Below are 21,962 nucleotides of genomic sequence, written 5' to 3' on the forward strand. Positions count from 1 at the left end.
GTGCCTATGCCCGGTGCGACCGCAGCCACGACTGTCCCTGCCGCTGTCAACGGCAACGGAAAGGCCAAGGGGCGAGCAAGTAGGACAGCAGTCAATGACTCCGATGACGATGCTCCTTCCACCGCTCGAACGCCCAAAGCTCCCCCAAAGAAGAAGATCAAGAAGGAGGAGAGCGACGAATCCACGTTCGAGGATAAACCTGTCTCCGCGAAGAGGGCCCCTGCCAAAAAGCGCAAAGTCAAAGTCGAAGAAGATGGGGCCTCGTCAGAGGATGAGAAACCGAAGAAGCGTGCGCCGAAGAAGGCCGTGAAGAAAGAGGAGGAGTACGTCAAACCCGCGAAGCAGCCAAAGTCGAAAGTCAAGGAGGAGGCTGATAGCAAATCACCGAGCAAGAAGAAAAAAGAGGAGGAGGAAGAGGAGATATACAAGTGGTGGGAAGAACAGAACGACGAGAACGATGGTTCCATCAAATGGAAAACTCTCGAACACAACGGAGTGCTGTTCCCTCCCCCATACGAACCACTTCCAACTCACGTCAAAATGAAGTACAACGGCGAGTACGCAAATGTTGTCGTTGGACGCACACCTAACCGTTAGACCTCCAGGCAATGTGGTCAACCTACCTCCCGAATCCGAGGAAGTTGCGCAGTTCTATGCGGCACTCATTGAGAGCGACCATGCGCAGGATGCCGTATTCAATAAGAACTTCTTCCGTGACTGGAAAGCGGTACTCAAAGAACATCCTCCGGTGTGTAGATACCCGATATCCTTCGTATCTCTCAATGGACTGTCGAATTAGTTGGATGGCACGAACATTACGGACATGAAGCTATGCGACTTCCGACCCATCTATGAATATCTGGAGGAGGAGCGCGCTAAGAAGAAGGCCTTGACTTCTGCCCAAAAGAAGGAACTCAAGGCTGAGAAGGATAAGCTAGAGGAGCCGTATGCATATTGCAAACTCAATGGCCGGAAGGAGAAGATCGGTAACTTCAGGATTGAGCCTCCAGGCCTGTTCCGTGGCCGTGGCGAGCATCCGAAGAAGGGTTCGTTGAAGGTTTGTATGATTCCCGTCCCTTCATGTATCATCTCATGCAGACCTCGTACTCTAGCACCGTGTGCGACCTGAAGATATCACGATTAACATCGGCGAAGGCGTCCCTATACCTGTGCCTAACATGCCCGGCAAATGGAAGAACGTTATTCACGACCAGACCGTCACCTGGCTGGCGAACTGGCAGGAGAACATCAATAACCAGAACAAATACGTCTTCCTCGCCGCGAACAGCTCGCTCAAGGGCCAGAGTGACATGGCGAAATTCGAGAAGGCTCGTGAGCTCAAGGTACGTTCCTTGCAACCGAATTGTCGACAGCCGGACACAGATCTGATATTTGTACATCCAGAAACATGTCGAGCGAATACGACAGGATTATACGGCGGACCTAAAGACAAAGGTCATGGCGGATAGGCAACGAGCGACGGCCATGTACTTCATCGATCGTTTAGCTCTTCGTGCCGGTAATGAGAAGGGAGAAGACGAGGCCGACACCGTTGGTTGTTGTTCATTGCGCTGCGAGCACGTCACGCTGGAGGCACCGAATTTCATCATATTCGACTTCCTTGGTAAAGACTCGATTCGTTACTATAACCGCGTGGCCGTCGATGAACAGGTCTTCAAGAATATTCGCATATTCAAAAAGGACAAGGAGGATGACGACAACCTATTTGATCGTGTCGCGGTGTGTCTACGCCAAAGTTGTCAAGGAATCCCTGCTCAACGTTAATCTCTGTGTCCACTGCAGACTACAACATTGAATAAGCATCTTCAATCGTACATGAAGGGCTTAACGGCGAAGGTCTTCCGTACCTATAACGCGTCGATCACCTTCCAGCAACAACTAGATGAAGGAACACCGGAAACGGCAACCACCCAGGAGAAGCTCAACGCCTACAATCATGCCAATCGCATGGTGGCCATCCTGTGTAACCATCAACGTGCCGTCCCTAAGACTCATGATCAGTCCATGGCCAAAATGAGGGATAAGGTACGATTGCCTACTTTCGACTTGTCGGTTAACTAATCGTGGCGTAGATCCGTGGGCTCAAGTACGAGCGTATGAAGTTGCGGCACGCGCTGTTCACTGTCGAGCCGAAGTACAAGAAGAAAGAGAAGTATCGAGAGGACGAATCGGATATTGACGATGAATGGATCGCGGAGCACGAAGAAGAGCTCGAGCAGAAAGCGATAGAAAAGGCAGAGAAGAAGTTTGAGAAAGACAACGAGAAGCTTGTCGAGGACGGCAAGAAAGCACACCCGGATTCTGTCCTGAAGGAGAAGATCGCGGATATCAAGGAAGAGTTTAAGCAGTTGCGGAAGGAGCGAGGTACCCAGAAGCATGAGCCGAAGAGGGCGAAGCCTGTTGAGAAGCTCGAGGGGGCTATCGACAAGTTGACGGAGCGAATTACAACCACTAAACTCCAGATGGACGATCGAGACGCTGGAAAGGAGGTCGCTTTAGGCACAAGGTTTGGCACTTCTCGTCCTACGAGTCGCATATCAGTGTCTGATCCCCCTTTTTGTAGTAAAATCAACTATTTGGACCCGAGGTCCGTATGCAGTCTCTATATACTCTATCGCCCATTGAAAACTTGAACAGGATTACCGCGGCCTGGTGTGCCAAACATGACGTGCCTATAGAGAAGATCTTTTCGAAAACCCTCCTCAACAAATGTGCGTCGGCGTACTCGTATTGAAGTGTAACCCGTTACTGATCCATGTCTTCAGTTCCGTGGGCTATGCATGTGGACGAGGACTGGAAATTCTAAGTATTTGGCGCTCGTGGTATGGATGACATCTGAGATGCACTAACTACTAGAGGGAATCAACGCATCGTACAACCAGTTTGTTTCTGGTAACATACATAACGGACAGAAGATACTCATACGTATATGTAGCATTCATCTGTGTTGATATTGAACACACGCATCGCATTGTCTATCAACAGATTATCCGATCTGATCGAATACTCGCCTTAGACCGCTACGCATGTACTCGACGGAGGTGCCGGGATCAAGTCAGCTGCACCCCAGGAGTGAAAGAGAACTCGTACAGACAAGAGCGTGCATGCATATTGGTACAAATACAGGAGCTGAAGATGCAATGCAAGGACGGGAGAAATCGAGCGAGATATGGCGTGCATGGTAGGTCTACTATGAGGGACGATAGGGATAGAATAACGAGCGGAGATAGCATCAAACGATAGTGTCCATAATTTGGGCGTCGTGCCCCTCGGGATGGCGCCCTTCGCTTCTGGGTCGTGTCTGCCTCCTCCTGCGCGCGTTCCGAACGTAGCGCGAGAAGCGCTGTGCGAAGGAGGATCGGTTCTCGCCGCCTGAATTTGAAGCAAAATGTGCGTGGGGTGGTTCAAGTTCCTCGTGGGCATCACCACCCGACATTATCGCTTCTAGGGCGAGGAAGTCTAAGAGCATCGGAGAAAGATTCAGACAAGACGTTTGAACTGAAGATGCAATAACGCACCTTGCCGGCATATAGGGCAAGAGCTCGATAGTTCGAGTAACCAAGGGTCCACACAGTATTGATGGAACCGATGATGTCCTGCACAAGGTAAGACGCGTAGATCGTCGCCCTCCTCGAAGTCCACGATGCAGATGGGGCACGTCTCGCGCCCGATGGCATCCGGCATGACCGGATCGTTACTTTGTTTGGTGGAGGGCTGCCTTGACGGACGTGGGCGCGCGGGAGGCACGACCTCGGCGCTATGGACTTCAACAGCCTGGTTGAGCGCGGGTATAGGACGGCTACTGGTAGAGGATGAGGGTGAACGATCCCCGTGACTGTCCACGCTTCTCGTCCCATGCTCTAAGTAAGCGTCCGCGATCTTCCATTCAGCAAGTTCTACGGCGTGCCCTAGATCGCTGGACCCGCCACCTCCCCTCGTGTGTCCTTGCCTTATTGAGTTGTGTAGGTGCGCGACAACGGGCGTGCTGCCCTCGACATCGAGAGGTTTTGCGTCAGAGTCGGAGGAGTCGGGCCCGGGTTCTGCACCTTGTGGTCGCCATTTAATGACGGGGAATGTGTCCAGGAAGGCGCGGGTAAGGCCCTGTGTGCGAGTCTGCCCCGGAAGACCTCCATGGTGCCCCGGACGTGCTGAGCGTGGGCCGTACCGTTCTGGGTGCCTGACAGCGCGAATGGCCTAGGGGTGACAATGATTGCATAAGATTGATTGTCGCGATGATGAGCAAGCTCACCCCTGATATGATCACGACGCAGAACAGGGCCGATACGACGCCAGTGATAGCATAAAGGATTACCCTATTAACTCGAGTCAGATATGCGTGATACCCAAAGGTGCCAGCCTCACATCGCCAAGCTCGTTGTGGCATGTTTGTGACCACCAGCTGTTGTTGAGCTCGCCGCGATGCCACTACTTGTCGTCGTCGACCCCTCCGTTGCATTGTAGGCGGTAAGAGTGGCTAGGAGATAAGTCGGTTCCTCCACGTTCCCGGTCTCAATCGCTTCTTGGATGATATTCGAGGATGAATTCAGACGAGAAGCATTCCAGTTGCTGTAGAGCGACTGATTTACGCCCAGAAAGCGCTCCTCGATCAGTCTGATGTGACAGGTGGCGTGTTAGGAAATCAAGAGACTATACGTGAATGAAGAACAGACCGTGCAGACGCAAGATCGATTGTAGAGTAAATATCCAAGACTTGTTCGAAGTTGGCAGGGTCCGCGTATTCACTGTTGATGATGCAAGCCTTGGAGTACTTGGAATACAGCAACTGAAGCGGATGTTTCAGCGGAGCCAGCCACGGATCCCAGACCACACTTACAGCGGAAACAGCTCCCCGATCCCGAGCAAGTGTGAATATATCATCCTCCATCGATGCGTTCGTGGCGTTGACATCACAAGCAACGAGGGCTATCCAAGGCGTAACAGCTACATAGTGTGAGCACCGCAATGCATGAACGGCACCTGAACGTACTCGTATCGTTCGTCACTATCTCTTCCGAGAAGTGCACAAGCGCGCCCTGACTAAATCCGTCGCTTCCATTCTTTACCAACTGGTAGGAAACATTTTGCGTATACGATCTACAGAGGGCCATATGTTGAATGAGTATGGGAGCCTCCTACAGAAGAACAAAGTCACCCTAAAGGGTACCAATGCAGATTCAAGTGAGACGAGGTGTCCGAGGTGTTTGGTGAGTTGCCTTGGATGCCCGGATCACTGTTATTTGTTGGAAGCGCAGGGATATACGCCCAAGAGTTCGCCAGAAACAAGGTGAGGAGAGAGACACAGTACAGCTGAAATCGGGTCATTATCGCGAATAGGACTAGCAAAAGCAGGACTGGCGACTCCGAACGGTGTCAGGGAGCGCTATTCTGCTGTAATTGACCCTCGGGTACGTCGTTGCAGGCAGTGTCCTGCCCTTGAAGGTGGGGACGAGCGAGCCTCATGTATAGACGGCGTGCCGTCTTAGAAGAGGCCGCGGGAACGCCTTGCCGAACTTATCCAGCGACAGACTGTGGGAATGATGAGATCACGAAACTGGCTTCATCTCCAGTCTATTGCACTCTGTTCGAGTCTGTTGGCGACGAAATCCAGCACAAGAAGTTCCTCGGCGGCCCTTCGTCTCTCTCAGCTCCCAGAACTTGAGAGTTTATCCTTATGACTCACGATAACGGAGGTCGCTGAGAGAAGATGCCGTAATGCGGTCCAGAAACACCGTAGCTGCGGGCCACTGAACTCGTCAGGGGCTTCTCGGGACCAGCACCTCCCGCCGTAAACGCCATGAGTGGCAGCATGATCTCCCTAACAGTAGACAAGGAGGAACTGCGGGCGCTCGCATTCATTCGCATCAAGGTGGAGGAAAGTAAAACCGGTCAAGGACGTCTCGTTGCTGTGGATAGCGTTGACGCAAAAAGTGAGTTCATCACTTGGATTCACCAAACCGATAACAAATCTCATCATAGCTCAAGGCAATGCCGTTACAATGGATGCCACACATCTCTTACACTGCTGTGAGTGAATGCGGATGATCTTCGCTATGTAAGGCTCACGTACCAAGTCGGCGGCAATACGCGCCCAAACCAAGACAGCCTGTCAACATGCACGTCGTTGAATGCAGCTAGTTATAAATGGTCTCTGACCTACGGTATGCCTGCTTACACAGCCTCGTCGTGATGGGCCCACATGCTCCCACCAGAATACCCGCTTCGCAACAATTCGGTGGCATCGGTCGTCGAGTTAATGGAGGATGCCCTCGTTATGGACATCGAACATCCGGACATAGCGCAGAGGGATCACTCGGAAGAAGACGGCTTCATCTGCCATGCCTATGTTCGATACGAAGAAAGGCGTGACGGTATCTGCGACGTTCAGGCCATCGTACTCTGCCCGAGCCAGGCGGTATCTCAAGATAACATAATTTTGTCCCTCGCCTCGGTTCTTCATTCCAATGGGGTCGAACATTTCAACTATTACATATCCAACGGGGATATCGTAGACGCTCTCAGGTTCACTGTTCTTTTCCGGGCGGCGATAATACTCCTGGGGCAAGAGCATCCCGAGCGAGCGAAAATCCTCTTCAGCCTCGCTATGATGCTCACGGAGTGCCAGTTCCGTCATACCGACCGTGATTTACTCGAGGAAGCTATTGCTGTCCATCGGCAGGTGGAAAACCTACGACCCGGGCCCCATTTAGACCGTGGTGCCGCTCTTAGGAACTTTGCAACGTCCCTCGTGCTACGTTATGAGCGTTACGGAGGCACTGAATCGCTGAGTGAAGCGACTTTCCGTTTCAGGGAAGCTTTGGATCTACACCCAATGGGTCATCCGGGTCGCGTGGCCTCCCTCAATAACTTGGCCAGTTGCCTTCAACATGTATATGCGCGAGAAGGGCGCGATGATATATCCAAGGAAATCATGAGCGTACGCAGAGAGGCCCTATCTCTTGCCCCTCCTTCTCATCCTCATCGGTTTGCTTGTCTCAACAATCTGGCGAACAGTATCTCGACGCACGTGCGGCGACATGGAGACGTTGAAAATATGGATGAAGCTGTCTCACTCTACAAAGATGCGCTGGAACTGTTGCCTGCTGACCATCCAAGTCGTGGTGCAGCACTGGTTGGCCTGGCCAATGCTCTCAGGATCCAGTTTGACCATGTCGGAGACCTCGTTGCCCTCGAAGAAGCGATCTCGGTCTCCAGAGAGGTTGCATCCACCCATGCACCGGGACATCCTCTTCGCGCAAATTCTCTTTCCAACCTTGCGAACGCCCTCGTCGATCGATACGATCGTACTCTGGACGCTGCCGCTCTTGATGAAGTGATCGCTCTTCGCCGGGAGGTTGTCGCCTTATATACAGAAGGGCATGCGGATCGTGCATCGTCGCTCAGGGATCTCTCGAGCTGCCTAAGGATGCATTACGAGCACTTTGGTGACGTTTCCTCGCTCGATGAGGCAATCTCAATACTAAGAGACATCCTCGAGATCGAGTCGGAAACTCATCCGGATCGCGACATTTCATTGAACAACCTTGCCAATTCTCTCTCCGCAATGCATAATCGACGCCAAGATCCGATCCTGCTCATAGAAGCAATCAATCTCTTACGAGAAACGCTGTCAATGCGCCACGAACGCCATCCAGGGCATGGAATGGCTCTCAGTAACCTGGCCAATTGCCTTTTAATCCGTTACGAGCAGTACGAAGACACAGCCTCTCTCGATGAAGCGGTTGAGCTTATGAGAAAGGCCTCGGCGATACATTCTGAACAGCATCCGAACCGTTTCGGGACGTTGCTCAACCTCCACCGGGCACTGTATCATGTTCACGAATTGTCTCCAAACCCGGATTTAGCCGCTGAGATGCACTCGATACTGGTTCAGGCAGAGAAGGTTCTATCATGGGGTACAGGCGACCGTGTCGATGTCCTCTTCCGTTTCTCGCAACATCATCTCAAGCAGGATAGGCCGTTCTTTGACCTTTCAGCTTCAGTGGATTATGTCTGTAAAGCGATTTCATATCCCTTCGGATCATTACGAGAGCGCTTGCCTCGCTCCCAGGCGCATCTACAAGAACTCGAAGCAGTGCTGTCAGAGTACGATGGACCTGAAATATACGAAATATACACCCATCTTCTCGAGGCGTATGAAAACGCGATCGGGCTCATGCCACGTATCGCAGTTCTCGGTCTTGATCCCTCGAGACGTCTGTCAGCGCTAGACGGCTCCCAGCTAATCACCACCAGTGCATCATCCTTGGCCATGCGCCTCGGTAGACTGATCACAGCGGTTGAACTGCTGGAACAGGGTCGAGCGGTTTTCTGGTCTCAAGCCCTGTCCCTTCGCACCCGATTCGACGAACTCCCGATCGATCTTTCCTCGGAGCTCGCTCGGCTCTCGCGCTTGCTCGAGGAAGACTCCATGCCAGAAACTGTTCAGGCAAATGCGGCGGTGCATGCCCGACATACTGAGCACGCAGCTAGGAGGCGCCGCCAAAGTGAAGAGTTCGACAGGCTGGTAGCTAAAGTACGCAGCATACCCGGGTACGAACGCTTCTTGCTCCCGGAACCTTTCGACGAGCTCGCCAAGGCAGCCATCTCGGGGCCAGTCGTTATATTGACCGCCGGCATGATCGAGTCGCATGCAATCATCATCCAGCATGATCGACCTGCTGCACATATTGTACTTCCGTTGATGAATGCTACCACTGCTCACGCACTGGGAGCCTCTTTACGAGGCGAAAGCATCAAGTTTAGGTTGCTTCGTCGCCGAGCCCGCGAAGTGACCATCACACTCGAAGATAGGCCTCGCTCATCTCCCAGCGAGGCTGACTATATACTTAGTGCCGACAACGGGGATGAATCGGACGACAAATTGGTAGGTGTGAGTTCATAATTCGCCGGCTTGTTATTCACTCATGGACCTAGGAGGAATTCCTGATAACACTTCTTGAGAGGCTTTGGACTACTATCGTCGAACCCATCGTTCGAGAACTGAGGTTGAAGGTGCTTCCATCTTACTAACTCTTCTCGTACTGATTCTAACTGCTGCTGCAAGCCACGCAAGGGACACGCTCGACCTCGACTCACCTGGCTGCCCACTGGCCCGTTCTCGTTCCTTCCACTCCACGCTGCCGGGACTTACACATCAGAAGAGGCCCATAACACGTCACAGTACTTTGTATCCTCGTACACTCAGACGTTGAGTGCTCTGCTGATTGCTCAAAGAAAACCGTCCGTTAAGAAAACCGAGGACGTCAGGGCGCTCCTTGTAGCAGAACCCCAGGCTTATGGAGGCAGGACCGAGATCTTAGATGGTGTCACGGAGGAAATCCATGCTGTGGCCGAAGCATTGCCGCCAAATATCACCACCATCGTGCAACGAGAGCAAGAGCCGCCTACGCCAACAACGATCTCCCGTGTGATCCACCATCTCTCGGAGAGCACCGTTCTTCACCTCGCATGTCACGGTGTTCAAAACAGCAGAGACCCGCTCCAGAGCGCCTTCAAGCTCGGGGATGGCGATCTGACGATAGAGAAGCTGATGAAGCTCAACTTGCCCGACGCCACCTTTGCATTCCTGAGCGCGTGCGACACGGGCAAAGGCGACAGCTTGCATCCCGACCAGGTCATTCACCTCGCCGCTGCTCTACTCTTCACCGGCTTCCGCAGCGTTGTTGCGACCATGTGGTGAGGACACCGTAACTTTACGTGTGTTTTGTCGTCGACTGACGCCGCCTTGTAGGCCGATGGCAGACGATGCAGGACCAGTCGTCGCCAAGCATGTGTACAAACGATTATTCGAGTCGCAGGATGGGGTGGTTGACTTCGATATTGTACCGTACGCGCTCGACAGTGCTGTCCAGAAGCTCCGAAACCGGGGATTCAGTGCGTACGAGTGGGCGCTTTTCGTGCATTGGGGCGCCTGAAAGTGGGGTATGACCTGGGTTTTGGAAGCGGGAGGGTGCGGTGCGACTAGTAGGCTCGGATAACATAATGTGTGTTGATAACGCGCATTGGCTACTAGGCAGTCGTACAGACACGGTTTACACGGACGCAGCCACGATGGACAAGAGCGCAGCTATACAGGAGTACTTCAGGGTGAACCGCGTACTATGAGCAGTGCTTGTCCCCGAGCTGGCGCTGTTGCCGTTGGCAGCCGTCGCCGTCGCAGCTGCACCTCCCGATGTCGAGGATGACAATCCAGTGGTGCTCGTCCATACCTTGGAGTTGGTGGGGACGTCCGCATACAAACTCGCGATAATGTACCCCGGCTGGACCGATTCAGGATCCTGGATGCCGGCTTGCACGGCGGAGGCGGCTTTGGTGAGCTGATCGCCGTCGTAGGAACTATACTGCCAATGTAACCGGTCTGCCCGGAGGAACGTATTGTCCAGATTCCTGAAGTTTGTATTGATTGATCGGTGAGAATACTTGATGAGGCAATCAGCAGGGGTTAGAGTACGATGACTGACCTTCCGGAAGTCAAACTGTGAGTCGAGAAGACGTCCAGAGGGGCGACATAGGCGGCATCGATGCGGATAGCACATGCAACGGAGTAGTTCGACCATAGTATCTGGAAAGTGCTTGCACATGAGCAGGTGTATTTGACCGCTGGATCAGATGGATTTCGGTGCTTACTGCGGCCACAGCTCCGCGTTGACTTGCGAGCGTAAATATGTCCGTCTCGGAAGGGTTTGTCGCGTTGCCATCACACGAGACGAGGGCTATCCACGGCGTCGTGGCTGAAAAAAGGGATCAGGTCTCCGCTGAGGTGTGGGTGCCGGCGAAAAGCATACTATTCCCCTCCGCGACCATGTCCTCGTCAAAGTGCACAAGCGCGCCCTCCGTGTAGCCCGAGCTTCCGCTCGGGATGAGCGTGTGGGATACAGAGGTTGCATATGATCTGAAGAACGGGACGACTCGAGTATGAGATGGATTCGTGTGGCGCATGTTTGTCTGTTACGGCGACTTACCCTTCAGAATACCACGAAATCAGCATAGATGAGTCCGTTGCATCGGGTGCGCCAGAGACGGTTGTGTCGTTGGTTGGTATAGCTGGAACGTACGCGCGGCCGGGTAAAAGGAGCGCGCAAACCGTAAGGAGCGTAAGGCCGAGCATGAGCATATCGAGGAATAACAGCCAGGGAGCTTTCAGAGCAAACGTCGACTTCAGAGCCCGAACAGAGAACACGATATCCTGGAGCTCTTGGTGTTGTACTGTCGAATGAGATCCCCGCTGACTGCGAGGCAAGAGGGAGCTCCTGCGCGAGCGCCGGGCATCTTAGCCCGGGAGACGCTGCACTAGCTCGAAAGCCGCCGCCCCGGATTGATGAGGTTCAAGTCGAAGACCTTCCATAAGGGTTTAGACAAGGATCGTCCTCATAATACGTCCTGCCATCAGCCAGGGGGCCAGGTCCCCAGTGACTGATCCGGCCTCCAATTCACATTCCTGTGATCCAGCTGGATGGACAGCAAGAGTACGATGGATCCGTCAACGGCGGCAAGTCGGCCGACCGCGGCTATCGAGAGCCTTGTCTCTGCCAGACAACCAAAAGACATATCGAACATTCGAACATGTGTCAATGTGTATATTGAAGTTGTTGTAGAGCTGTGGAGGTAGTGATTTGATATTTCAGTTGAGCTCGGTAAGTTGTAACTCTCCGGCAACATGCGCGTGCCGAACGTGCAGAATTAATAACGGCAGGATGTAGGATGGTACCTTGTCCACTCACGCCCTCTGGCTGGAAACCTCGTCGACCTTTCGGGCGGCTTGCCGTTGCACTATTGCTGAGCGCTGAGCCGTGAAGATGGAGGATGAGATCGCGCCCACGGCTGGTCGGGTAAAAATAGACCCTGACGGCATTGTGGAGGCCATCCGGCTCTTGCTGCATATCTTGTACGCCCGTTCATCTGTCCCGAGTCATCTCCAGCCTTGGGCAGGTGCCGCTGACAGGACGCTGCCCCGTCTCTGTAACTCGGCTCGGGCTTCAACACTTATACGGGATACTGCTCTCCGAGAAACGAAGGTTGTACGAAGATGCATGCTATAACTCGTGCCCGTTCTACCGCATGGCGAAACACGGGCATCGCTCGTCTTTCGGCGTATGTGTATCTGAATGCCTGCATATATGCGCTGACTCCACGCCTCCTGTGATGTAGTCCACGTCCGACCACCCAGATGCGTTCCAACAGCCAACTTGCATCGCTCGAGGCCGAGTTCGGCCCGCATGTCACCAAAGGGCTCGGTCGCATCACCCCGGGCGTTGTTACCAAAGGGCAGGGGTCCTATGTGCACATGCACGATGGCCGAAAGCTGCTCGATTTCACCTGCGGCATCGGCGTGACCAACCTCGGTACGATCTCGCAGTCGTTTGCTCTCGTGTACCAACGCGTTTACCTCCAAGTCAGGACATGCCCATCCTAAGATTAGTGCTGCGGCAGCCGAACAATGCATGAACATCGTTCACAGCCAGGTATAGTGCCATTTCTGACCCACGGCCATAGCTTCCCCCTCCTCATACCCCGTCCAGTGCTCCATCGCCTTCCATGGGCCTTATCTGCAGCTCGTGAAGTACCTCCTGCCATTAATGCCCGATCCATCCCTCGACTCCTTCTTCTTCTGGAACTCGGGTTCTGAGGCGATCGAAGCCGCACTCAAGATGGCACGCCTCTTCACCGGCCGGCAGAACATCATCACCATGCAGGGCGGCTACCACGGCCGCACGTTCGGCGCGATGGCCGTGACGCGGAGCAAGACGATCTACAGCGAAGGATGCGCTCCGCTCATGCCTAGGTCGCGCCTCCCTGCTTCTCTGTTTCAGCATGCATGCTCATGATCTCCACAGCGTGTTCACCATTCCTTACCCTTACTTCCACCACTTCTCTCTGCCAGCCTCCACCTCGCCGGACGAGCTCGCCCAGCTCGCACTCTACCAGCTGGATCTTGTCCTCGCGCAGCAGTCTGCACCGAAGGACACGGCTGCCATCCTCATCGAGCCTGTCCTCGGCGAGGGCGGGTACGTACCGGCCCCGACAAGCTTCCTGAAGGGGCTGCGGGAGGTATGCGATAAGCACGGTATCTTGCTCATCGTAGATGAGGTACAGAGCGGCTTCGGCAGGACGGGTAAGATGTTCGCCATCGAACGCAGCGGGTAGGTGTTTGCTTGATTCTGAGCATAAGTTACTTCTGATGCGACTGGTCTGCCTTCGCAGTGTCCGTCCTGATATCTTGACCATCGCCAAGGTAGATACCGATCTACAAATTGAACGATCATCGGTTAACGTGCTTCCTAGGGCCTTGCCAATGGCTTCCCCCTGAGCGGCGTAATCAGCCGCAAGGAGCTCACTGACAAGCTCAAGCCCGGCTCAATGGTACGTCCCTACGCGCTCTCCTTGGCTTTGCCCAGACAGTAACCTCGCGCGCTCCCAGGGTGGCACATACGCAGGTAACGCCGTTTCTTGCGCCGCGGCTGTCGCTGTCGCGGACGTCTTCCGCTCCGAACCGATCCTCGACAACGTCGCCGCGCGCTCATCCGAACTCCTCTCCTTCCTCCGCCGCCTGCAGGCGGACGATAACTTTGGAAAACAGATCCTCGATGTCCGCGGCGAGGGGCTGATGGTCGCCGTGGAGTTCGCCTCGCCCGCGCCCGTCGGCGGCGAGCGTGATCCGCTCCGGCGTCCTGATGCCGTGAAGGGCCTGGCGAGCAGGGTCGCGAAGCGATGCGTGGAGAAGGGAATGTTACTGCTGACGACGAGCGTATATGAGGTGGTACGGTTCATCCCGGCGCTCAACATCGGCGAGGAGGATATGCAGAAGGGATGCGCGATCTTTGAGGAGGCGCTGGAGGAGGTGATCAAAGAGGACGTACCGTGGTGCTGATCGTCCCCGCTGGTTATATCAAAACGTACAACAGTGCGGATGCTTCAACTTCAATATTGTAAACTAACGACTGTATCATACTGTTTGCCCGGGAATACCGATTTCTGCAGAACAATCTAGTAGAAATTACGATTAGCATTAGCAAAGTGCACTCATGGTACATATGTGGTGACCTAATGGCTACCTAATCACGGCAGCGAAACGTCTAAAGTGGAAGGTAAACAATCGGCTCGACGATGATAAACGACACCCGTTCGCGACACCACCAACTGTTCGGGCGTCCCATCCCCAGCATCGCCCTCACCGTTTTTACAATTCGCATGATCTACCAACGGCTTCCTACACCCGGCGCACACTCCCCTGCTCGCCTTCCAACCCTTCTCACGTGCCTTGCACAATTCCTCGATTGTCTCGAACACGTCGCGGTCGACGAGGTGCTTAGCGATGGCGAGCATGTCGCCTTCCGAGCGGTACGTGTCCAGCATGCCCGTAAGGATCACGCGGAACTCGGTGTATGCCATCGCACCTCCACCACTGGTGACCGGTTTTGGCGACTCGACGAGTCGCTTGAAGAGCCGCGGGAACGAGACGGCGGTGCTCGGCGCCATAGTCATGAGCGAGGAGAATGTCTGCTGGACGAGTGCCCGAAGTCGATCAAGGGCGGCCGCGGCCGCACCATCTGTGGACGGAAGGTGCTGTAGCGCGCCCGCTACAATTTGAACGGAGGTGATTTGGCTGCTGAGTAGCTGGAACCACAGATCTTCCGGGACAGGATTGGCATTACTCCGCGGATTCGAGTGCGCAACGCAGACGGCAACGGCCACCCTGGCGACCGATTCCATGCCTTCGACAGCGGCAAATAGACGCTCCTCATCTAGATTCGGTCCGCTCAAGGTATCTACGACTTGGATGCCTAATCGCTTATCAAATTCGGCTGCCTTGTTTAGCGCGACGTCGGGTTGGCCTTGTCGGTCGTAGCCCCACACGACAGCGTCGAACACGTCGTTGTCTTCACATGTCCACAGGGTCTCAGTCCAGTCCAGGAAGTCCTCTGGAAGATAGGCAAGCGCGGCGATCGTGTCCGTGGGATGTAACCGACACTGTAACTCAACGTATAGGCTGCAGAGTTCCTTCGATAGCTTTGTGGTGGGAGGGCCAGGTCGAGAATGTTCTCTCATGTCGTCGTCGGCTGGAGGAGGGCCCAGCAGGTATTGCAAATAAACGAATTTGCCCTCGTCGGTGTCAAGGAGGTCAACAGCGTGCTGGTGCAATTGCGGAAGGTGCTTGTCGAGCAAAAGGGCAGTTGCGGATACCTCCGACAATAAGAAAGTTGGAAGGGCGAGCTTAACGTCTTGGAGGAGCTCTGGAGGGCAAGTCTTCTTGTTTGCACGGAAGGCGCGGGCCAGGACCACCTCGCTACCTTTGAAAAGATCCGGAGTGCTAAGCTCGGGGTCACGAACGTGGGCCATAAGCAGCGGGCCCCACTGCCGTTCTTGCATATGCCATGATCGGAGTATCCTGTAAAACCCAGCTTTCTCTAGCATACTGAGGACGCGTTCTGTTTGATGAGGGGTGTAAGCAGATAGCAAGTATTCCGCGGCTAACTGCCTATCCTCCCGCGTGCTTTCGTCCGGGTCCTTAGCGAGGGCTACGAGGATACTTTCCAGTTCGCTGGGCGGCATGCGTATGAATTGCGGATACTTCGGTACGTTGCGAGCGATGAATATATTGATGAAGGTGATATCGGAGGGGGAGAGGTCGGGAGTGGACAGAATTTCCAGAAGAACCTTCACAATGAGAAGCCGGCTGATGCCTTGAGGTTCATCATTGAGGTACGCGTCTTCGAATGCGATGTCCAGAGAGTGAAGAAACGCTTCGGTGTCGAATCGGAGCAGGAGTCTAAGGTAAGGGTACGTTGGTTCGGCGCCGCCCTCTTCCTCGGCGGTGAGGATGAGCTCGCCTCCTTCGCCCTCTGGCCAAATCCTCGAGCGTCCATCGAAGATGAATGAGTATACGCCTTGCTTTGCTCGTGACGCCTCTGGTTCTTCGATAGGTTCCTCGCTTGGGTATGTAAGGCCGGAAAGGGTATCACTAAGGTAAGGGTAGATTTTATAGGCGTTAATAAGGATAGGTTCGATACCGTCATCTTGAGCGGCGATCTCGGAAGGGTCCACATGTTCACCTTCCGTCGCCTCTTTCCTATACCTGCGGTATTGTTGAACCCGCCGCACGAGGGCGAGAAGCTCGACTGCAGGCGAAACGTAGTCTTGCACTGCGCGGGTGAAAACGTATATGAGCGCGTCGTAAAGGTGGTGCCTCTGACATAGAACGAGCGCTTGACTGACGTCGAGGCACTCGGGAGCTATATGCCAGATAACGCGTTCGGCAAGATCTGGTCTGCTATCTTCGTCGTGGAGTGCTACCAGGCGCTGCGTGATGCGAGGAGGAACATAACGGACTTGACCATCCAGGATGAAGGCCTCCAGCTGGAGAAGATAGATACGGGTGATACCCGATTCCTCGTAATATTGGAAGAGATCTTCGAAGAGGAAGTCGAAGTTGTCGAGTGCGATGCAAGCCCGAGTACAAGCGGAAACAAGCTCTTCAAAAAGGGTTGTACGGTCCACTCCACGACCATCCGACGTAAGATGCGTACTGTCCCTCATGCGATCCTCAGAGAATGCATAGGCTGCCGAAGCGTTCATGAGCTCCCGTAGTTTCGTGCCAACAACCTCTCGCAGTTCATCCGGATCATCCGGCAACCCATTCCTGTTCCCGGGTGCCTCTCCAAGATAGAAGGTTCGCGTAAGCTCGATGGCACTGATAAAATCCCCTCCTTGCACGAAAGCGAGTATGCGATCCGCCCATGTCAGAAGCGTACCCACTTGGATGCCATGGTGCGTCTGGAACGTGTGGTGAGCAGTGATTAATTCGAGGATGCTGACCAAATACTGACGAGCAAGAAGATCTTGCCTTTGTACACGCGCACGCTGTGGGCCACGTCGCCAACTGCATGAGAGTAAGTGTATCCGCCATTCACTGTGTGTTCAAGTGTTGGCGAAACCAAAGACGAGACGTCAAAACGGCTGCGTTCAACAGGTTTGCGCATACGAATGTCGTACACGACGAGCTCTTCGGTGGTCGCAACGAGGACTTGCTAAAGAATGATGTAATATATTCAATTAAAGCCTGACGGAGCAAGCAAAGAGAACGAACCCACATTGACGTTCAACCACTGCAACGCCAGGATGTCATCACCGGCCTCCCAGGAGATCAATTCGCGGAATACGAGAGATCCCACTTCAATCTCTGTAAGCTTCCCAGTTTTGGTATTCTTCGCCTGCTGTCGGGATGACGTGGCTGAGACTTCAATCGATCTCAGTGTGGGCCCCCAGGAGTATGCTAGAACCGGCAACGAGAACCGTGGTTCTTCCTTGGGCGCTCGTTTCCATAGCCTTGAACTTGCAGGCGTATGTTTTTCGGATTCACTGGTGAGCATACTCGGAAACCATGCCAAGGTACCTCTCCACCGAGATCTGTTGCCTTTTCCATCCTCCTCATCCCTATGACGTCTGTACCATGTCTTTGGGGATGGTTTGAGGCCCACAATCACGAGCTTCATCGGAGTAAGCAATGCCACCACGTTATATGCGTCGGTGGGACTAGGGCCTGTGCCTAACGGCAATGGGGCCATCGCTAGCGTCGTGTTCATCCTCCTTTCCCTCCGTCGACGAGACGCCGCAGGATGGTGAGGTGCCAGTCCTGCCGGTTTGGCGTCGCGAATATGTTCTCCGGGATCATCTTCGGGGTATCGGCCCAAGATGCGCAGCGTGTCATTGGCGGCTACGAACAACACCTTGCCAAGACTGTGGTAGAAGGAAAGTCCGCTGTCGTCCGATGATACAACAGCGGTGTGTCTGCCAGCAATAAAGTCGATGCTGACAATCCGAGTGCCCAGTAAATGTCCCTCTTGCCTCCCAGACGCCACGTTCACAAGGGAAGTCGGTAGAACGGTCCTCGCAGGTACATCTGGATTGCTCAGGTCATACAGGAATATATGGCCGTGAGCATGTCCGCAAGCCAGGTACGTGTGATCATGCGACAAGGCGAGTGCAGTGACAGATCCTAGGACATTATCAGGACCAGAAAACAGATATATGGTCGCTGGGACCTTACCCGCTATATCACTTCCACCACATACGCATTTCAAGGTCTGCTTGAAATCAAAGACCCAGGTCTTGCCGCTGCTGGTACCTATACATATCATACCATTGGCCGAAAGAACCGTTGGCGTCCCCGTGAGTGACGACCCAAGCAAGGTCGACGCCTTCTGGGAGGTATTGGGCTGCACGTGCTCTGATATTGAGCGCAAGTTTGTCCACAAGAATATTGGTCGCTCATGGCCGGCATAGATATTGGTTGCGGCAGCACGCAGGTTCGAGAGAGAGGAAGACCGTGATATCGCGGAGAAGTGTGACGGTTCGGGAGAGATCATATCTTGAACCTCTGAGCGAGAGCTCGCAGCGTTGTCTGGAGTTCCAGGCGTGAACGAACGCAGCCGGGACACTGTTGGGTGAAGGAATGGTCTTGATAACTTGTATGGCGTGCCCTTCGGTAGAGGAGACGACACACGAGGTGGTGTCATGATAACAGGGACAGGTCTTGTTGAACTGGCGGGCGAGAGATCCTAGAGGAACTAGCGATTAACGAAATGCAAGAGGAGGATACCGAGAGGGCGTACATGTGTTGAGGTGCTATGGTAGTCATCATCGTGAATCAGGGATTTCTCCACCTCCAGCTCGTCATCTTCGTCGTGTTCAAGGCCAAGAACGTCCCGCAGCTGTTCCCGGTAACCGCCTGCCGGCACGGCGTCCACACCCTCGTACACGAAACCCTCAGAACCCTCCTCGTCCTTGGTTCCCAAATCAGAATCCTCTTCGTCGTTGCCTAGTATCTCATCCATACGGCTGGAGTATGAGGTGTCCCCAACAATCGAGGAATCGCCGTCATCCGAGGTTGCATGGTTTCCATTCACTTCCCCGTCGGTGGGCTTCTCCGACAGCGCATGATCCACCGCAGAACCATTGAGCATAGTCCGTCGCTGTTCAAAACTTAGTCCCGTGGCCAGCAATTCCGCGGAGCAGCTTACAGCGATCAGGGGTCAATGAAGGCAAAGAACGCTCACTCGTGTCCAGCGCCTTCTGACGTGCAGCAGCACAGGCCTGGGAACGTTACTGGTACGGGAAGCACGTGCTTGGGACACGAAATATAATTGGCAAAACCTCTATTCGAATCAGAGACTAGGTAGGGCCCGCGAAAAGGCTCCAAGGAGCGTATACATGTCAAACGTAGCATGGACCTGAGCGTTTACGTTTATGCAGAGCCCCCCACCGACATCATGGTCTAGTCATAATTGGTGATCTCAGTCACTACGACGTGGAAAAGCCCGCGATCGACCACGTACAAACGATGAAGCCGTTGGGCCGTCTAGGGTAGCCAACTCCTCCGGTGTGAGTGGTAGTCGAGGGATGAGGTACGTCCTTACGGGAACCAGTAGGAAAACGACAATCGGGAAACCGATAGCGGCTGTATGCATATTCAGCGACACCGCGTGCATATAACAGCAATACAAATCAACCTTGAGTCTGGGTTATGGCAAATGCAGCGCCGAATCCGATGAGTTGCGCGACAACGAACAGCAAGACTCGTGACTTCCTGACTTTGTGCAAAGGATCATAAGGGGACATGAGGGATTTGTCACGAAAGAAATAGAAGATCTTCTGAGTTATCCCGTTTCCTTCCAAAGCGTCGGCACCCATGTACCAGCTGTGGACCTGTCAGTCGTTTCGGACGTCCTGGCCAGATTGATACATACAATAAACCTGCCAGGACCCCACGAGGAATCAGGTGCAGTATATGCAGGAATGGTTTTGATAGGAGGACCAAGCATAGGGCACCCTGAGCAAGATTTGAAAGTCGCTGCTCTACTACCGCGATCGGCACCTCGTGACGATCGACTGTCGCAGGATCCAGCGGAGGTTCGGGATCATGAAATATGTGCCCATGATTGTGCTCATTGTCAAGTGATTCGGGACGAGCGGTGACGTTCGGCGAGGCACTCCTAATGCGCATTTGGTTGTCCGTTCCTGACGCCGCCTCCTTGCCTTTACTAACGCTGCCAGGAGTGGCAGTTCCGGCCCTAGACGCGGGCACCGCTTCCTCCTTGTCGTCCTTGAATGGCCTGCCCATGACGAGGAGGGAGGTTGTGTGTATAGGCGCCTGAGGTATCAATCCATTTGGAGCCGGCACGCCAATCAGCCCGGCTATGAACGTAGTGATGCCTAGTAGGAAGAAGTCATGATGGAAGCCGGGCGGTTTTCTGAGAGGAAACTGTGTTCCCTGTGCCATCAAGGACTGCATGCAAGGTTGATCAGGCGGGAGACTAAGACGAAGGTGGATTTCCATGGACTCACCGACACGTTATGGTCGAAGAAGAACAGAACCCAAAGGACGACGCCAAAGGGGAACGCTATGCCGACCCACTTTCCGTCTAACTGCCAGAACCTGACAAGCCACTGGCGCCCACCGGCAGGCTGGAAAGCCCCGTTCACAGGCAAGGTGGATGGGTTAGCGGCATTGAATCTTCCCCAGTAGGCCATTGCGGAACTGGCAACGAGCGATATCGGCATGCCGTAGTCTGCCAGGAAGCGACGTACATGGCGATGGAAGAATGTTGTTTGCGACAGCGATCGGAACAGAAATGAAGTAATGAGCATAAGGAGCGCGAGGATGATGCCGACGAAAGGCCCGTTTTCTGACGGAGCACTGACAAACTGGCGGGTGACGACTTGAACACCGTACTGGAGATACACCCAGGACACGTAGAAACCAAAGATGTCGCAGGAAAACAAAGTCACGTATCTCAGAAAATTGCACCCTTGTTTTGGTCATGAGCGATGCTTCCAGCGATCGTATTTTCACAATACATACAGTTCAAGATGGCGGTAATCCAGTGGAATATGGCAGCCCAGAGATATACCCATCCCACCAGGTGAAGATAATTCGGCCTCGTCGCAGGGTCGCCTCGTTGCGTCAGGTCGAAGATAGTCTTGTTGAGCACTGTGATCGGTCCAGTCACACCAGCAATACAAAGGGGCTGAGCACCGAAGACTGAAAATATGAAGGCCGCCATGAAGGATGATAACAGGACTTCTGCGACACCATACTGTTCAGTGGTTTCTATCTGTGTAGAAAGAGTATCAGTATACATCAGCACACCAGCTAGCCACGACTCACTAAGTCTAATGAGAAGGCAATTCCTGGCAAGACGCTACGTTGGTCGTTAGTCATCACTAACAGGCAGACGGGTCGAAACTTACTTCGCGAAGAAGATGAGCACAATAGCAGGGACCACGCGATAGTTGTACGCGTCCTTCCAATCGCTCATATAGTAAGGCAGGCGAGACCGAATGTCGTTGAGGATCCCTGCGCCAGGTCGAAACCTCCTGTTCTTCGACGAAGGAAAGGAGTCGGGTGGGCTCGACTTCTCACTATTGGAGACAGTCCCTAACAGCCCAGTAGCCGGATCCGTTTGTTGTGTGCCCTCCTGTGGCTTGCTCTTATGTGCTGATACTTTGGTAGACTGGAATTGCGCCGACGCCTGCTCTGTCGCAGCCAAGGATGTCGTGCCATATGAAGAACTCGAGACGTCATCGGTCATATCGTGTACGGTATCAAGCAAGCGACCCTTCCTGCATGAAGCACAGTGTGTTGTGCCCGTAGGCAGCGGTAGAGGAGTAGGTGGGATGGAAGTCGGAAGTTGTGCTAAGTTAAACCATCGAACGTCATCTTGTCTGTCCGTACTTTCTTTGTTTTCTTGGTCATCAATACAACATTCTGGATGCACGATAATCTTCGTTCATCCACAACGGGACCAATCTCAACTGCAAGTTTGCACAAAATACCACGCCCAAATCTGAAAAACATGGCATTGACGCTAGCCAGCCACGCGAGAGGTGTACACGGAGATTTGACAGGCTCGCAGACGCTGTCG

The 21,962-nt window shown here is 53.7% G+C and overlaps 7 protein-coding genes across 7 annotated transcripts; 3 read left to right on the forward strand and 4 right to left on the reverse strand.

Moving 5' to 3' along the window:
* Positions 1 to 6: 6 nt before the first annotated feature.
* Positions 7 to 2,827, forward strand: PUNSTDRAFT_62929 (uncharacterized protein; the record flags this gene model as incomplete). Its single annotated transcript, XM_007381394.1, has 10 exons — positions 7 to 557; positions 598 to 748; positions 800 to 1,057; positions 1,113 to 1,343; positions 1,405 to 1,740; positions 1,804 to 2,046; positions 2,094 to 2,527; positions 2,585 to 2,608; positions 2,659 to 2,732; positions 2,787 to 2,827. 10 exons carry the CDS (start codon positions 7 to 9, stop codon positions 2,825 to 2,827), a joined length of 2,343 nt encoding a protein of 780 aa, XP_007381456.1.
* Positions 2,828 to 3,139: 312 nt separating this feature from the next.
* Positions 3,140 to 5,523, reverse strand: PUNSTDRAFT_142138 (uncharacterized protein). The gene is made up of 8 exons (XM_007381395.1): positions 5,174 to 5,523; positions 5,009 to 5,115; positions 4,856 to 4,962; positions 4,692 to 4,804; positions 4,384 to 4,632; positions 4,271 to 4,334; positions 3,540 to 4,215; positions 3,140 to 3,480 (listed from the first exon to the last, which is right to left on the reverse strand). Exons 1-8 carry the CDS (start codon positions 5,341 to 5,343, stop codon positions 3,254 to 3,256), a joined length of 1,713 nt encoding a protein of 570 aa, XP_007381457.1. The 5' UTR covers positions 5,344 to 5,523; the 3' UTR covers positions 3,140 to 3,253.
* Positions 5,524 to 6,217: 694 nt separating this feature from the next.
* On the forward strand, positions 6,218 to 9,956 carry PUNSTDRAFT_132077 (uncharacterized protein; the record flags this gene model as incomplete). The annotated part of the gene is made up of 4 exons (XM_007381396.1): positions 6,218 to 8,905; positions 8,956 to 9,033; positions 9,086 to 9,717; positions 9,773 to 9,956. 4 exons carry the CDS (start codon positions 6,218 to 6,220, stop codon positions 9,954 to 9,956), a joined length of 3,582 nt encoding a protein of 1,193 aa, XP_007381458.1.
* Positions 9,957 to 10,013: 57 nt separating this feature from the next.
* Positions 10,014 to 11,264, reverse strand: PUNSTDRAFT_125055 (uncharacterized protein). The gene is made up of 5 exons (XM_007381397.1): positions 11,004 to 11,264; positions 10,827 to 10,933; positions 10,669 to 10,772; positions 10,503 to 10,603; positions 10,014 to 10,428 (listed from the first exon to the last, which is right to left on the reverse strand). Exons 1-5 carry the CDS (start codon positions 11,153 to 11,155, stop codon positions 10,074 to 10,076), a joined length of 819 nt encoding a protein of 272 aa, XP_007381459.1. The 5' UTR covers positions 11,156 to 11,264; the 3' UTR covers positions 10,014 to 10,073.
* A 944-nt stretch (positions 11,265 to 12,208) lies between these two features.
* On the forward strand, positions 12,209 to 13,909 carry PUNSTDRAFT_61901 (uncharacterized protein; the record flags this gene model as incomplete). The annotated part of the gene is made up of 7 exons (XM_007381398.1): positions 12,209 to 12,383; positions 12,439 to 12,503; positions 12,561 to 12,823; positions 12,876 to 13,181; positions 13,243 to 13,273; positions 13,324 to 13,401; positions 13,460 to 13,909. 7 exons carry the CDS (start codon positions 12,209 to 12,211, stop codon positions 13,907 to 13,909), a joined length of 1,368 nt encoding a protein of 455 aa, XP_007381460.1.
* A 188-nt stretch (positions 13,910 to 14,097) lies between these two features.
* Positions 14,098 to 18,404, reverse strand: PUNSTDRAFT_62414 (uncharacterized protein; the record flags this gene model as incomplete). The annotated part of the gene is made up of 5 exons (XM_007381399.1): positions 14,098 to 16,812; positions 16,899 to 17,066; positions 17,130 to 17,216; positions 17,277 to 18,034; positions 18,098 to 18,404. The coding sequence occupies 5 exons, from the start codon at positions 18,402 to 18,404 to the stop codon at positions 14,098 to 14,100; spliced, it is 4,035 nt and encodes a 1,344-aa protein (XP_007381461.1).
* An 865-nt stretch (positions 18,405 to 19,269) lies between these two features.
* PUNSTDRAFT_83796 (uncharacterized protein) lies at positions 19,270 to 21,510 on the reverse strand. The gene is made up of 8 exons (XM_007381400.1): positions 21,289 to 21,510; positions 21,206 to 21,239; positions 20,900 to 21,152; positions 20,383 to 20,846; positions 19,785 to 20,323; positions 19,548 to 19,735; positions 19,374 to 19,495; positions 19,270 to 19,312 (listed from the first exon to the last, which is right to left on the reverse strand). Exons 1-8 carry the CDS (start codon positions 21,354 to 21,356, stop codon positions 19,283 to 19,285), a joined length of 1,698 nt encoding a protein of 565 aa, XP_007381462.1. The 5' UTR covers positions 21,357 to 21,510; the 3' UTR covers positions 19,270 to 19,282.
* Positions 21,511 to 21,962: the final 452 nt, after the last annotated feature.

Source organism: Punctularia strigosozonata (genome assembly GCF_000264995.1).
Source record: "Punctularia strigosozonata HHB-11173 SS5 unplaced genomic scaffold PUNSTscaffold_3, whole genome shotgun sequence".
In the NCBI taxonomy this organism is placed as follows: Eukaryota; Fungi; Basidiomycota; class Agaricomycetes; order Corticiales; family Punctulariaceae; genus Punctularia; species Punctularia strigosozonata.